At 35.9% G+C, this 16837-nt stretch overlaps 1 protein-coding gene across 3 annotated transcripts in view; it reads right to left on the minus strand.

Annotated features, from left to right (window-relative positions):
- Positions 1-2923: 2923 nt before the first annotated feature.
- ANO5 (anoctamin 5) overlaps positions 2924-16837 on the minus strand; it is a 74126-nt gene continuing 60212 nt past the window's right edge. For all 3 annotated transcript variants that reach the window (XM_054585989.1, XM_054585991.1, XM_054585992.1), the window contains 5 exons: positions 14470-14600; positions 11488-11693; positions 9278-9456; positions 7855-7960; positions 2924-5025 (listed from right to left, as the gene is read on the minus strand). In XM_054585989.1, the coding sequence (XP_054441964.1) occupies positions 4804-5025; positions 7855-7960; positions 9278-9456; positions 11488-11693; positions 14470-14600 (844 nt within the window). In that variant the 3' untranslated portion in view covers positions 2924-4803. The remainder of the gene's footprint in view (positions 5026-7854; positions 7961-9277; positions 9457-11487; positions 11694-14469; positions 14601-16837) is intronic.

A 16837-nucleotide genomic window follows, 5' to 3' on the forward strand; every position in this document is an offset into this window, starting at 1 on the left:
CCGGTAGTTTTTTTCTTATATGGTGTTGTTAGATTTGCAGGAGGGAGACAGAAGCAAAGCTGCAACTATTTCTCTCAGAAAGTCTTTGAAGCCAGATACAGTGAAGGACACATGGAAAGGGAACCATCCAGAGGGCTCCAACTTGTCTTTTCCACTCCATATCCAGGTCTTCCTGACCAGCAGTTGCCCCAAGCCCGTAAGTGGAGTGTGGCTGCAAACTCACAGTAAGTAGTTCACAGAAGCAACAGCTTTCCATAGACTCATTCAATAGCTTTCCTTCCCAGAGTCACGTCAGCATTTGAATATGTGTTAGCTCAGTTTGTCCACAAACTGCCGTGTTTCTCGAGAGCTGAGTGGTGTCTATTCTCTAACCCTTCAAGCCTTACTTCCCAGTTCCTGTCACAATTTCAAAAGGCCTCTTTTCTCTAATACATCCTTTATTCTGCAATGTGCATAGTAGCTTTGCTGTCCTGATTAAATCCTAAGAATCTATTTGTTCTTTTAAATATTTGGACTGTGATGTATTCACCTTAATTTCTGGCCTGCACGTACTTTCCTTTTCTTGAATACATTTTATCTTATATTCTCTCATTTTATTTAAGTAGAAACTACAAGTCTAGGGCTCTTAAGGTATAAGATTTCAGTGACTTCTGCACACTGCAGGATTGGAGGACTTCCACACAGTTGGAAATCCTGAGGCTACATGGGTTGGCATACTTCCCTCATGGGCTGAAATGGTAAATGAACATTTGACTCTATCACAAAAAATGATTGAGGCTAGGGAATTGGAATTTTTATGAAATTCTCATCAGTCTCATGCCCACAAAATGTAATTCTGAAGATTCTTTGAAGGTCCTCTCCCAGAGGTTCCTTCTGTTCCTGGAGACCTAGGATAGGACCCAGGGATATTCACTTCTCACAAGTAGTCCGCATAAGTCCAATGAAGGTGGCTGTGTATTTCTTTTTGAGCAAGACAGGACAAGAAAAAATTCAGAAAATATCTTGACATGCTATTTATGTCCTTGGGCCTTTCTATTCACCTCTATCGCCTCACAAAATAGAAAAAAAAAAAGAGGTAAAACCAAATTACCACCACTTCCAGTTTTTCTGGGTCATCCAACCTCTACTTCAAGGAATGTGCATCTTTAAATGTAACAAACATGTAATTTTGTGAATTAAACATGTTACATATAATGCATATTTCTAAACAAAAACATGACTTAAAAACTCTTAGAACACTGAAATTCAGAAAAGTCATATCAACATGTTACTGTGAGAACAAATTGAGTTCATGTCAAAATATAGTTTAAAATTAAGTATTATTTTATTCACTGAGTGTGAATCTCTGAAAATTTATTACTTAGGAGCAACTTTTGCTGCACACAGGCATACCCACTACGTGTGTGAACTAGAAGAAAGAAAACAAAAAGCAAAACTTATTTTCTTGGTTAACAGCATGCCATATAATCACTCATAGGAAAGACATACCTAATCAAATATTTTGGGGGGCTGAATGCAGGTATTTCATACACAGTAAACCATGCTACTTTTTAAAATATGATCATAAATTTTTATATAATGGTAGAATTGACATACTTAAGTTATTACACATAAAGGATAAGAGTAATAATTTGTCTAGAAAAAATAATATAAAACTTATAGTGAATCATGGTAGCATACTTGTAAACCTGGTCAGTGGTACTTGTTTCAATGTTATTTTCCTTAATAACTTTACTTGATGAGATAACAACTATTGCTAATTAAAAACGATGAGTAGAAAGGTTCTTTAAAAAACAATCGATTCACCTTTTGAATGAACAGTACAAATTCCTTACCCTCAGGTGAGGTCAATCAACAGAGACCCAGGGCTACACATAGCATCTGATATTACAAAAATCACTTGGAATCAGTTTTACTTTGGACACATAATAGTTTCCAGCTTGAAGTTTCTTTGGCTTTGCTTTTGCCCTCATTACACAGCTTAGGAAAGAGACCTCCCCTTTACCCCGGGGCCCAGGAGTTGCACTATGACACCTTACAACACCTCTCGCCCTTGGAAACAGGCACAGCTAAGGAGGGAACTCTTTTATCTCCTTCCTCGTCCCTCTCCTCTTCTTTATCATCATCTTTCCTTCTTCACCCTGATATCTTGCTTAATGGTTTAGATAAGAGAAGAATGTTAAGTCCAGGAGTCAGGCGATGCAGCAAAATAAAACAACATTCCTTTTAATTAAGATATTCCCTTTTTGATGGATTACTCTAAAACAAATGTCCTGAAGTAGATGCTGCTTCTTGTATGCAAAGAAAAACTAATGAGGGCAAGGATAAGAGATGACATTTGAAAAGAGATATGTGTTTCTCAGCTTTTTCACTGAAAATTATTTCAAATAAAAATCTCAAATGTTTCTTGGAACATTTCAGAAAACGTAACTATGGGTTTGATTGGATGATAAAAACATCTGCTATGCAGATAAATATCCACTTACATTTGATAGTCAGATGCTCTTTATTCAGCCCTCCCATAATAACAAATGGGCTTAATTAGGTAAGACAAATCTATATGAATTGATTTGGCTTTGGACTTGGGATAGTAAACTTAGAAACGTGGTAGATACTTGTATTTCATTTTAAAATCTGTGAAACTAGGAAAAACTTCTTGGTAGAAAAAACATGAATAAAAAGTATTTATCAATAACATTTTAAAAGAAAAATATCTACCAGTCATAAGAACTATTAATTTATTTTAAAATTACTATTTCCTCTCTTGTTCTCCATACATCTTAGAAATCCAACACTTGAGTTGGTTTAAGATTGCAATGTATGGACAATTTTGTGAGATATATCTTTTTTTCCCTATAATCTAGCTCTATAAATACAGACAGGCCATAAATAATTAAAAGCCATAGGAAACCAATTTCCACATTCTTATTTTTATTAGCACCTAAGAAAGAAGCAAAAGAGCTGTGCACAATGTATAACATCATAGTAATGCAGAGTTTAATTAACAAGTCAAACATACTACATCGGTGGCTTATTTCACAATAACAGTGACTGGTTTTCTCAAGCAAGAAAAATATCTTCTCCACATGCAAAATCATGCTTCAATAATAAGATCATTTCAAATTACACAAAAAAATTCATAAGATCTATGAAAATGATGGATGACAAATCATTACTGCTGATATTGGGATAACAGTCTCATGGTTTTATAAAATTCATAATCCTCAGATCTAAACACTTAATATCGATCATTAGTTAATACCACCTGCCATACACTTAATACTGACAATTCCATAAAAATATATTAGCATCAAATAATGAAACACTACTTTTAAAAAAGTGTGAAGTTTTTTCTTTCATGTGCAATTAAAAAACCCTATTCTTTTGAAACTGAAATGTAATTTAAAACTAGAGATTCAAATAATATATAATTGAAAAGTAACTCTCATCTATAATGTTAAAATATATATATATATATACTTATGGCATTTTAAGGGAAAGAAGAATAAGAACTAGCATACATGTGCCATTGGCGTAAGTATGAGAGAAATAATTCAACAATTTTTTTTTAAACTTAGCTATCAAGTCCATTACTTCATTCTTACTTAGTTCATTCATTTTTGGTGTTAAACTCTGTAGTTGATGTTAAACTGACAATTTCTCTAGAGTAGGCTCACATTTGAGATGTTACATCACAGCAAATCAACAGCTGCTTGTGGGTCCAAGTCATACGGACAAGGCACGGAACATTATATAAAGGGATGAATCAATACAAAAAATTGTAAATGCATTAAAAGATTTGAGATTGACTTAAACAAAGAAATAAAATTTCATAAACAACTTGTACCTAACTTACGCAAATAGCTAATGCTTAAACAAGCTTCATGATGTAAAAAGTCATTGTAGAAGACAAATGATTTTTTTATATAATTCAACAATTTTTTACATTGTCAATAAACTATCAATGTGCATTGTCTTATACTCCTTACCTACTAAGAAGAGAGATTCACTGCTATATGATAGCTTTTATTTACTCAAAGACCTGAAGCAATCTAATGACTTCTTAAAGCCCTTTTCCAGATAAGACAATCCAGTCTTAAAATTATTTTTCTCCAAATATTGTCTTTAAAGAATTGAGTTGTTAGTCTTTTCTTGAAACCCAAATATTCAGTCTCTTGAAAAATCAATTTTGCATTTACCTGGAAGGGCTATCTGGGATTCTGATGGAAACATAACTTATTCTGGACAATTCTGGAAATAAACCCTCGCCATGATATTTACCCAGTATATTTAATACGTGGTTTTCTTATGTCATCTGATTTTGGTTTTTCATTTGCATAGTCTAAAATGGCAGGATAAATATGGCTCATTAGGCCCCTTCACTTCTTTTCTTTTTGTCCCAACATTTTTCTTGATGGGAAAGAGATATAAAACAACCCAGGAGAAGACATGAAAATGTGCAGATTCTCTGGAAGGTAATGGGACAGCCCGAGTCCACTGTTTCCTTACAAACTGGGACATTCCATGATTTTCCATATTCTGATTTCACACGCACTTTCAACAAACATTTATAGAGTCCCAGAAAACAATACCTAGGAAAGGCCCAGCCAACAGAGCAGACAAGTGGTACTCTTCTGACCTCACAAAGTTAGCCTCTACAAAAGCGTACAGAAACACTGACTTAAAAAAAAAAAGAACAACAAGGAGAAGGGGTAAAATTGACACATGGCTCCTGGCGTCTGGCCCTAACCCAGGGGAAATGTAACGCCAAACAGGCAACCAGCTGCTTACTCATTTTGTTGACTAGATTGTTGATTTGGCCAGCTGTGCTTTGTTTTCCTGAATCATGACTTCCTTGGCAAATTCATTAGAACCAACTATCAAGTTTTCTTTTAATTTTTTAAGCTCAAAGTCATGGAGAATCTTGATAGTCATTAGCTTTTCTCGCTTGATTCTCTCCAGAACATCTTTTGGAACATCAGGGATCATCCAGGCCAACAAAAATTTAACTAGAAACACAATGTGCTGGAGAAAACAAAAAAATCCAAAACACTGTTAGAATTGTCAAATGCTCAGCAGGAGCTTCTTACAAATCATTTCATTCATTCAAAAAACTGCTTAACATGGGAGGTGCAAAGAAAATAAAAAGGATATGATCCCTGTCCTGGAATTTCCCTCTAAAGACCAGTAGGAAACAAATAAATATATTCTAAAATGTGTATTACAGAGACTGAAGTTGAACATGGTTATTGAATATACTCTTTATCTATGCTCCCTTCTGAAAACCAATAAATCATTTGAAAATGAATTTAAAAAAACGACATAACTCACAAAGACAAAAAGAAAAGGGAGGGGACAGTGATAACAGGCTCCGGAGTAAAGAAAGGTGGCCCTTAAACTAGCAGCTGGTGACATGGTGATGGCGGAGACCAGTGAGACAAAAGCCAGTTTTGTTTTAGATCGTTAGAAAAGCTCAGGAGAGAAAGTGCTAAGCACTTTGAAGGTATAAGTGTGGGTGGAGCTGAAAACAAGAGGATTAGTTCAAAATTTGTAGAAGGAGCAGCTGAATTTCTAGAACCTCTCTACCATCTGTATCAACATATTACTTCTCTCTACTCTCCAACCTCACCCTGGAAGCAGCAGAAATTAAATCAGTCTTTGTGGGCTCAGAAACAGTTTTCAATGGAGATGTGGCACCACTGAAAACGGGTAGGTAAGTGAGATGCAGCGTACTGAATTCTGAGGTCCTTACTCCCTCTGCCTTGCTCAGCTGTCAAAACACAGGCTGCCTCGAAATAGCTCCACAGACAGGAGGCTGTAGGCTTTGTATCTGGGGAAAATAACTAGTCTGTGAAATTATAACGACAGATATCAAAATCTGGTACTTCTAAAATGGAGAGGTCCCCTCACTATCTTATCACACTACAGTGAGGCCCACCAAGCAACATTCCTCGTGTATGAACACAAAGCTTATAATCATCTCATTGTTTCACTGTTAAATATGAACAGACTGCCAAGAGCCACCAAATAAAAATGTAAGCAGTTATCTAACATGAAAGAAAAAGACTGAAACACAAAAACAGGAACTGAGAGATATCAGTAATGAACAGAGCAAAAGAATAGCAAAATAAAAAGACAAAGATATAAATCCATGTATTTACAGGAAAGAAAAAAATGATAATTAAAGTTTCAAAACAAGAAGTGTAATATCTGAATAATAGAAGTCCAAGAAAGACAGAACAGAGGAAAGAAGGAAATTATCAAAGAAACAAGACAAGCAAATTTTCTCAACTTGAAGGATAAATATGTTTTCAGACCTAGAGGGTTTAAACTGTGAATATCCAAAACAATGAATATGGTCCAATATAAAGAAATTGTCTTGTGAAATTTCATAAAATAAGGATTATTGAGAATTTCAAACGATTATTGACATTTAAAAAGATCATAAAGACTGGGGAATCAGAATGGTATTGTATTTTATAACTACACTGGAAGCTGACAGAAGATAGAGCACTGTCTTAAGAAATTTCAGGAATACCTAAATAAATTTTGTTGAAAGAATTTCAGGAAAAATGACTTTCAATCCTGAATTGTATACCAATTAATCATCTATAAGGAAAGAAAAAAGTTTTTAATATACAAGTTTTCAAAAATTGATGGTCCATACTTTTCCTCAACAGATTACAGGAAGATGTGCTTCATTAAAACAGGCTGGCAGTCCAAAAATGGGAGAAACATAGCTTGCAGAAAATATGGTATTTAATATAAAAGAAGGTGAAGAGAAGTCCCAGAAAGATGGTGATTCAGAGCCTGGGATGGTTAAATAAACTACTAAGAATAATGAATAAACAAAAAAAGAAAGTCAAAAGATGCCTGGTGCAATTTACCAGGCTGAGAGGTAGTGAAAAATGTGGAAATGAAAGAGTGATAAATAAAGAGACAGAGAGAGGGACAGAGAGGGGGACAGAGAGAGGGACAGAGAGAGGGAGAGAGAAGGGGACAGAGAGGGCCAGGGAGAGTGAGGGATGGGGGGAGGGAGGAAGGAAGAGGAAAAACATGCAGAAGAATATTACACAAGACTGTTGTCTTTTTTATCATGGAGAATTATATGAATTTTTAAATTATTTTTATGTATAAAAATAAAATAAAGAAAAACTGATTAGACATTGTGTGTGCTTGCATTAGACGTTTCCATTATTGGAATGTACTATAGAGTGAAAAAGTGCCTTACATTGATTTATCTCTCCCATATTGGCTCTCATGTTTTATGACTTAGAACACTCAATTTGTATCTTAGTCAAATACCACCTCTGTATTTGTTCTTTTTTATTGCATGTTTTATGACTAGAAATTCCACAAGGGAGAAACTAGAAATTCCACAAGGGAGAAACATAATATGTAGAGGACAGAGCAGACACTTGGGAGTGAGACATCCGTCAGTAAAGCCCAGGTTTAATATTAGTTGATCATTTTTAAACCAAATACCTAACTTTGCTAAGTCTGAGATTCATTTTTAAAGGATTAATAATAAAGTGTACATTACAAGGTTATTTTTATCATAGCCTCTGGGACCAATACACAACAGGTATTCAGTAAAATCAGTGGGCCCTCTGCCCATTTCATGACCCTCCAAGGATACGGCCATATTTCTTTTTTTCTGTCACTTCAATAATAGTAAGGGAATAACAGGCAATCATTATACTGAAAATATCCCTATGCTGCTTTTTATGGCAACAAATATGTCAAAACAATTTACTGAGATAATGCTAATTTTCCGCTGAGCAGATACCTTTAGAAACATATGACTCAAGGGAGCAGAGAGACTAACTGGAATGAATGTCGAGAAGGGCTTACCTCCATAACTATGATGAAGGTCATCTTGGCAGCAAGGACGTGCCAGAACTGCATATTATGAAAGTATTTCTGATCATGATCAGGAGGGTATCTGTAATCTCTATACCTGAAAAATAGCAATACAAAAATTAGCTACAGCTTCAGGGAGACCTAGCATGAATTTTTATTACTCCTTTTAGTTAACCTCCAAAGTCAATCACAGTAAGATAACTGCTACCTTAAAACATGTCTTTCTTATACAACTAAAAATCATGGCCAAATGTTGCTTAAGTATTGTACAGATGTAGCAGGAGGCACAAGAGCAACTCCCCTCCTGCCCTTCAGAGACAAATTTTGCTGTCTCCATTCCCTTTCTTCCAGACCCTTAACGCACTTACTTCTACCCATCACCTCAGTGAAACCAACTGTCTCCTGTAATTAAATCAAAGGAACACTTTAATCTTCATCTTATTTGATCTTTTGAGAATAAAACTTGACATTATTGACCATTTTTATTTTCTTGAAATTCTATTTTCTCTTGGCTTATCTGACACTGCTGCTTCTTTTTTCTTACTATCCTTCTGGAGTGTTGTGCTCAACTTTGTGAACTCAATGTTTTCTACAAAGTTGCTAGAGATTGATGTTCTTCAAAGGTTTGGTCCAGTGATGACATCAAGAAATATGCTACAAGTGACCATGTTCCTAAAGACTATCCTATGATTCCTCTAGATGTAAATATTAACTATAGCAATGCTTCTGTCTACCTGTGTTGCAACATTTTGCTGTTTCTTTATCCAAGAAAGCATCCAAGATGAGGCCATTGGTTTAAGATTTAAGTTAATGGGCTTTGATGTTCTTTCTACCTATCTAATAAAATATAATACTTATATACATATTGTATACAGATTTTATATGTATATAAAATCTTTCAACCCTGGAGTAAAACAATCGTCACAGTACATGAGACACTAAGCAGGGAAAGAGTAGGTTTACAAATCCAATTCCATACTCACTGCATGAAAGAAACCCTGTAAGTGGGATGGATGATGAACTGATCATATTTTTATTTTCATTCTTTTATTGAGGACATACAATTAAGTTGAAGTAGATTAAATACATATATAATACAATCATGCTGTATAGTCTATAGATACTACAATTTGGGGACATTTGTTGTTGAGAAATATTTCCTATAAATTTAGAAAATAAGAGACGATGCAAAATTGATGTTATCTTTACCCATAATATTGTCTTACTTTGGGACATTCTATGTTTCCAAATTAGAATCTTACAATGAATGAATTCTAGAATTGATGCACTTTATTTATCCAGGTTATTTACTGCCCAAAGTAAATCCTTTACATTGTAAGGCATGGAGGAAATGAAGAACTTAAGAAAATACATTTAAGGGGCAAAATTAAAGCCTAAGAAAACAAGAAGAAACCTGCAAGTGGTGAAGTCTCGTTTTTCCACAGGCGCAGTGTGGTCTGGTATATCAGCTATCAGGAATGTTGACAGGCTGTTATTGATATATCCTTTCAAAGGTTCACTGGCATTTCTTGAGTAGGCATAGTAGTAAACTAAACGAGGAATCATGTCTGATGTAAATGCAACAATAAAAGCCTAAAAGGGATAAAGCAAGAGGAAGATCATGAGCTAACAATCTAGTTTTAGAAATGAGTGATTTGTATTGCTCAGTTCCATTTTACTACATGGATGCAAAATGACTAAAATGTTGTTATTAATCATGTTAATGTATGAGTTTTTGGCCTAAAACATGAAATATCTCACTTATAGTATGTGACTAGTAGTCCAAGACTTCATAGCTAAAAAGTGTCTAAGTTGAAAATTGAAGCTAAGTGTATGATTCCAAAAACCATGATCTTTCCACTATGCCTTTCTATTTCTACATTTCTTACTGTTGCATACACAGTTTCATTGTCCTGAACCAGATTCCTTTGCCTGGACCAACTCCATATGCTTGGGCCGAGAAAGAGAGAGAGAGAGAGAGAGAGAGAGAGAGGACACGCGCACGCGAGCGCGCTTGGTGGGGAAGGAATGGGGAGATAGAAGACCATAAGCTAGTAAATTTCACACAGGTCAGTACAATTAATTTCAGTATTTGATTTCATAGGGAAGGTATTTTCCCATCCTCTCCTAAGCTCTAAATAGTACAAATTACATGTTTCCTTTAGGTTAGATAAGTCGATTTAAAACCACCTGGCTCTGATACCTGCAGTTTTAGTGGTAGATTTTTAAAAACCTTTTAATATTACCTCTATAGCTACTGGTCTATTCAGCTTTTCTATCACTGAGTAAATTTTAGCAGTTCTTATTTTTCTAAAAAAGTAGTAATTTCAAATAGATTTTAAAATTGGAATATATATGTATATAGCAGTCTCTCAATTTTCTCACCTGTACCTTGTAACTCTTTTATTTGTTTCAGACTTTGGGAGTTTTGGTATTCTATTTGCCTTTTCAATGAGCTAATTCTTGATTTACTTAGCAATTACATTGCTTTTTTTGTTTTCTAATTTGATTATTCCTGTTTATATCTTTATTAATTCTCTTATTACTTTCTATTGATTACTTACATTACACTTTTCCTTAGTTTCTTAAGTTAGTTTCTTCTTTTTTAATAATAAAAGCATTTACCATATGATCTTGCCTGTAAATGGAACCTAATCAACAAAACAAACAAGCAAGAAAAATATAACCGGCAACATTGAAAGAAAAAACAAACCGACAGTAACCAGAGAGGAGGAGGAAGGGGGGTAATAGGGAAAAGAAGGAGAAGGGTCAAGTCAAGGAACACGTATAAAGGACTCATGGATAAAGCCAAAAAGTGGGGAAGGATTGAGGGTGGGAGGTAGGGGTGGGTGGGGCAGAGGAGGGTGGGGCAGGGGAAAATGGTGGCGGGATAATGGAGACAATTGCACTTGAGCAATAAAAAAAAGTAAAAAAATTATTACTAAAAAGATGTAAATAAATAAAGCATTTATTATTAAAAAATTTTCTGCTATAACTTTTCTGTACCTGCGATTTTAGCTGATTCGTATAGGTTTTCATTTCAATTAAGTATTCTTGTAATTTCATTTCCTCTTTACATAATAAAGTTGACTTAGAAGTATGAATGTTAGGTGATTATGTGTTCTTTTTGAGTACCTTATTATCAACTTTAATTTTCATAATATTCTTTTAGGTGAACATGCATTGTAAAATTCATGCTTTGAGGAATTTATTTTCATTTCTCTTTTTAGTGCTCCACAGACATAACAGGTAAACATTGTGTACTCTGTTAAACACAATTTATGTATAATTAAGATTTAATTGTACTATTCAAAATCTTTATACCATCACTTGTTTCCTGTCTCCTTTGTCATACGCTATGAAACTGCATTGTGGTATTTTAATGAGAGTGATCCTACAATTTTCCTTGGGGATGATCTTGAAATTTTCCTTGTTTTTCTGAGTTTCCATGTCAGATTTCTCTATGTTGTTTAGTGCATAAAAGTTTAGGAATGTTTTATCTTTATGGACTGCCACCATGATGAAATCAACATAAATAAAGACTGAGTTATGTAAGCACCACTGACATCTTCCAATCCCCAAGAAAACAAAATACATAGTCACGCACCAAAATAGGTCACTTACATTAGTTGCAACAGAAATAACAGCCATTCCATAGAGAATGTCTTGCCAAACACCTATGCTATGAGCTTTAGCAGCCACAGGTCTCCTGTACTGAGTAGTAAGTTTCCAGGCATCCACTCGGATCTCTATAATATTATTCAAGAGAGCAAGAAGAGGGGCCAAAGGAAAAGAGGCCACAAATAACGTAACAAATCCGAATTGGATTACTGCAGGGAGAAAAGAAAAATTTGTGAATTCATTATTGTGGAGGGGAAAAGAGGGGACCCTCTGCCCAACTCCTGCCACTTCCTGCATTTTGGAAGGATCTACACCAGCAAAACCCTCCGGGCATCTTTCCATCTGCCCACTTCCTCCTCCCCATAGGAAGCAGTGACTTACTTGTTTGCTAACATGGGAAGGAGAAATGGGGCATGCATCGCTCAGTACCATACTTGCTGTTTCTTTTGAGACCTGCTTAGCTAAAGCCTCTATTCTTGTTAGAGGATATTCTTCTTAAAACACAGTCTTTTATTATAGTCCATGGCTAGGCCTATGCTCGCCTAGCCTTGACACTGGCACTGCCACGGCAGTGGGGTAATCAGGTTCTTCTGTCTTGCTAATTTGAGCACTTTCTGAGATCAGGGTGATGACCGATTCATTTGTATGCTTCCCACAGCCAGCAAGTGCTGCGTATATAAAAGTACTCAACTGTAAGTCTTATGAAAGAATGCATTATTTAGGATTTGAAGAAGCTAACAGATATAAAGGCAGTACAGAACAAGATATATTTGAGAATAAACCAGAAAATGAACTACTGAAGTATCAGAAATATATAAATTATAGGTGGGCAAAGGAAATACACATTTCCTGGGATAAAGTATTTGTTAAGGTCCTAATCCTTTGGGATAACTTGACATCTTTCTAAATCAGTTTTGCTCTCCTCATTAAGACTTAACACCTGTGTAAGCTGTCTACTCTCAGCATTTTTGTTTTTTTGTCTCCAACAATGTTTAGAATAAAAAAATCCACACAACTGGCAGTCTGAGCTTCGCACATGAGTGAAAAATAATAGTGAGAGATACAGGAATGGATTTCCATTGAAGGAAGAAAGAATCTTTCACTTGTCCTCTATTTTTAGGTAGATCGTGAGCATTTCTGGATTTCAGCTTTTCTTTTAAAATTTTCTCATAAAAATCAGCCTTGTCATCTACTAAACCAAGTAAACAAATAGCCTCACTTCCTTTTCTGCCAAACTAAGAAACAAGAAATTAAGAGGAAGTAGTATAAAAAGATCTTAAATATTCCATGTGCAAATTCTAGATCTTTTCCTAAAATCTTGTGACCCATGGGAAATTAATCAACCTATCCACATTTCAGTATTCTCTGAAATAAAATGCAGTCAATAATGACTACTCCATAGAATGTTTCAAGATTAGAAATGATGTATGTAAAGCATCCAGAATAAATTAACTTAGTTGTGTCTCAATAAATGGTCGTCAATCTTATGAAACCATTAATTCATCTTTTTAATTTCGGTGATTTCTCTGATGCATTTATATACAAATCCATTTAAAACTTATATAATAAAAAATTACCCTTATCACCCCATAAAGCAAGGACTACCTAATTTTATAGCTAGCTAATTATATCAATAAAATAGACTGCCTTCTGTTTGTCTTAAATTTACCTATTTCAACCCAGGAATCACATGTATGTACTACAGTGGAGAATCAGTAGCAATTTCAGGCCATCTCATTCATTCCACCACGATTCTATGGGCGTTAAGAAAAAGTTCAGAAAATTGTCCTCCTTAATTTCCCCAGAGAAGCAGAGAGGTATCACTCAGAGGAAACCCTCGGAGTAGACTACACAGGCAGCCCTGTTACTCTCTCCCCTAAAATTTCACCTCAGGATCTCTTCTCTGCTCAACTTTTAGAGTATTTTATGGATTTATCGTGTTCAATTTGGGCTTTCTTTGAATAACTGCTTTTGGCCTTCTTTTCAGCATGAAATAAAGGAAACAGTAAATGTATGTCAGTTGCTGAAAATGTGTTTCAACTTATTCTCTCTCTGAGCTGTCACTGAAGCAAACAAAAGGAGAAATAGCTACTTAAGTTCATTTGAGTCAGGTCTTAAAAAGTGGTCCTTATTTTATTTTGTTCAATATTAACACTCACTTGATAGGAGAAATATATCTAAGATTGGCACTTTGAAGCTAAACTTCATTCCACATTCTATCTGGTGGGTAAAGTTGTGGGGTCCCTGTTCAGGCACCAGATGTGGGAAATCTGTCCCGTGAAGTCCCCTGGTTCACTGCGGGTCAAATAACTAATCATTCCACACTTACTTGCCTGTCAAGAAAAGGGGGTGGCGATTCCCTCTAGAGGAGAATGCCCCCAGCCCGTCTCTGAAATGGTTTTTATTGAGAATGATATGTGCAGGGGTATACAGCATACATGTAAAGCTTATCAATCCACGACAGAGAGCTATAGATAACAGTAAGAGGAACACATAGATCAGCCTTGGGTTAGGGTCTGTTAGACATACTGATTACAGATGATTATTAAGCTAAGGTTCAGGGGCTCAGGAATCTTTTCTCCTGCTTTGAGACTAAACACTTGATTTTTCCTTATCAGGGCAGTGCAAAACGGAGCAAGGTTCAGTAAAGATAATGCATTCTTTTGGCCAGATTTCCCAGGGTAACGCTCATGGCAGTATCGGGTCCTGCCTGCCACCCAGCATCTCCAGTTTTCTAGCCGAGACTTACAGGCTCTTTTAAGGCCTGGCTTGCATGGGGCTACAATTCCTGATACCACACAACGTAGTCTTCAACATAAAGTCAATACTGAACCAATGTTTTCTATATTCATCCATCTTCTCATCTATTGTCCAATGATTTATTAAACACCTCCTACATCCAAGGCAGAATGAAATACTAAGAGCTGAAAAAGCACTTATTTTACTCAGCCTCATTCTGTTTCAGTACAAGTGGTTGAAAATTACCTGTTTCTAAGTATTCGTAGAATAGCCCGAGAGATCCAAAAGTTTCAAGGTCATGATCCTGCTCCCATCGACTGTACAGCTTTTCACAGTTGGTCCGAGCTTTTCGGCGTCTCCACCAATTTAGAACCAACCTATTGTAAGTTATAAAAGTAAGTATATAATAAAATAGCCTTTAAGAAAGGTTACAGAATCAGAGTGTTAAATCTAGAAATTGGCAGTAAGAGAGGTTAAGTGACAAGACCACAGAGCAAGTAGAGCTAAAGTCCACATCAAAATATAGTGTTCTTTCCACAATACATGCCAAGGTCAAAAGTTCTTTATTGGGCTGATTAAGAAAATATAAACACTGAATCCCCCCATGGAAATATAGTCACTCAGAGACAGTTCTGTTAAAGAACAAGTGGAGGAGAGGGTCACTATAGGATGTTTTTTTCTATCTAATTACTAACCTTTACATTGTTGTGATACTAAGAAGGACACTCAAGGAAATGAAAAGTTGGTTACAACAGAAAACACATGACAACAGAAGTGCAGACGCTTATCTAAAGCATGAAAATAAATGCAAAAATCCTACACAAAATATTACCTAACTAAACTCCATATTACATTAAAAGAAATCATCATCACGTTAGATTACTTTAAGGACTAAAATCTTTATTTTATTAGGAAATCACACAATGTAACAGACCACATCAACAGTGAGGAGGAGGGCAGACTGTCCCACAGAGTACGCTCTGGGTCGTCATGGATGGGGAAAGAAAGTAAGTCATCCCGGACACTTTTCTCTTGGTCTGCCAGGGAAAGGCGTGGCACTTCCCTCTAGTGGAGAAGGCCCCGAGTCCCCGTGTCCAAAGGCTTTTATTGAAAGGGTTATCAATGGGGGCTAGGTAGTAGGAATGTATGGGTGATCTCATTACATGAGTATGTTAATGTTTACAGAGAAGAGATGATGTTTTGAAGAAAACAAATGGCAGGAACACACCGATTTACATGGGTCTGAGATGAGACGAGTAAATATGAGAGCATAAACATAAGAGTGCGAAGGGGTTTAGGGTCAGGGTCTGTGAATAACAAATTTCCTTCCCAGCATGAGCTGGTTATCATAGCTTTTCAGGGAAAAACAAAGCATGCCTCAAGGAATTTACTTCTAGGCCTGATTTCCCCTGGGAACAGCCCAATCCAGTTTAGGGCTGTCTCCAGTATTGTTTCAAAACTGAGCCAGGTGGGGGGAACAGAGCTGCCAAGAGAGGAGGCTTCTTTCAGATAGAATGAGGATCCTGGCCACATCAAAGCCGAGGGGTGAGGGTCTTTTGCTCTTTTCTTCGTGTCCCCCAAGTTCTTCCCTGATGCCCATGGGGCTGTGCCTGTCTTAGGCTGCCCCTGCCATTGAGGGGTCTTACCCGTCACTGACTAACCAGCCCTCCTCCAGAGCCGGGGGTGTTACTGATAAAGGGGAGAGATATGTGTGCATGTGTGCGTACGTGTGTAAGAAATTAAATTTTAACTTCATATCAAACACGAAATCTTTTCCATACATATTAAGAATTTAAAAGATAATGATGTTAAAAACTAAGAAATAAGTATATTAGAATATCTTTTTGGTCTTGGGGTAGGGAAGGACTTATTAAATAAGACAAAAATATGCTAACCCATAAAAGAAGAGATTAATAAACTTTATTATATTAAATGTCTGTATTTGTGTCTACCTATCACAGTGGTTCCCAACTGGGAGTGATTTGGCCACAGGGGTACATTTGTAACATTTGGAAACATTTTTGATTGTCATATCTGGGAAGGTGGTCTATTGGCATCTAAGAGGTAAAAACCAAAGATTTTGATAAATATCTCAACAATGCAAAGAACAGGCCCCCACAACAAAAAATTATCCGGCCCAAAATGAGTGCTGAGGTTGAGGAACTGTGATCTAATGACACTACTAAAAAAATAAAAGGACAAAACTTCTATTGGTATAAAATATTTGCAACACATATAACCAACAAGACAGAAACACAGTAATTGGAAGTTATAAGGTATTTCTACAAATCAATTAGAAAGATAAACAAGTAAAAAATGGTTAAACACGAACAAGCATTTTATTAAAGAGAAAATACACCTGGCTATAAGATGTTCATTCATGGTTTTAATCAGAGAAATGCAAAATAAGAGTAAAATGAGAGGCCATTTTACTCCAGATGCCCTGGCTTAGAATATGCGGAGGTGGGCAAAAGTTGGGTTATACCTGTGGGTATGCAAAACACAGTTTATTTTTATATTACTCTTTATCAACTATTGTATTATTTTCCATATAAACAAGTGTAAACCTACTTTTGCCCACACTGTAGTTAAACTGGCCAGTCACCTGTTTAAA

This window comes from Pteronotus mesoamericanus, unplaced genomic scaffold (genome assembly GCF_021234165.1).
Source record: "Pteronotus mesoamericanus isolate MK-2021 breed Mesoamerican mustached bat unplaced genomic scaffold, CSHL_Meso_final contig_90, whole genome shotgun sequence".
In the NCBI taxonomy this organism is placed as follows: domain Eukaryota; kingdom Metazoa; phylum Chordata; class Mammalia; order Chiroptera; family Mormoopidae; genus Pteronotus; species Pteronotus mesoamericanus.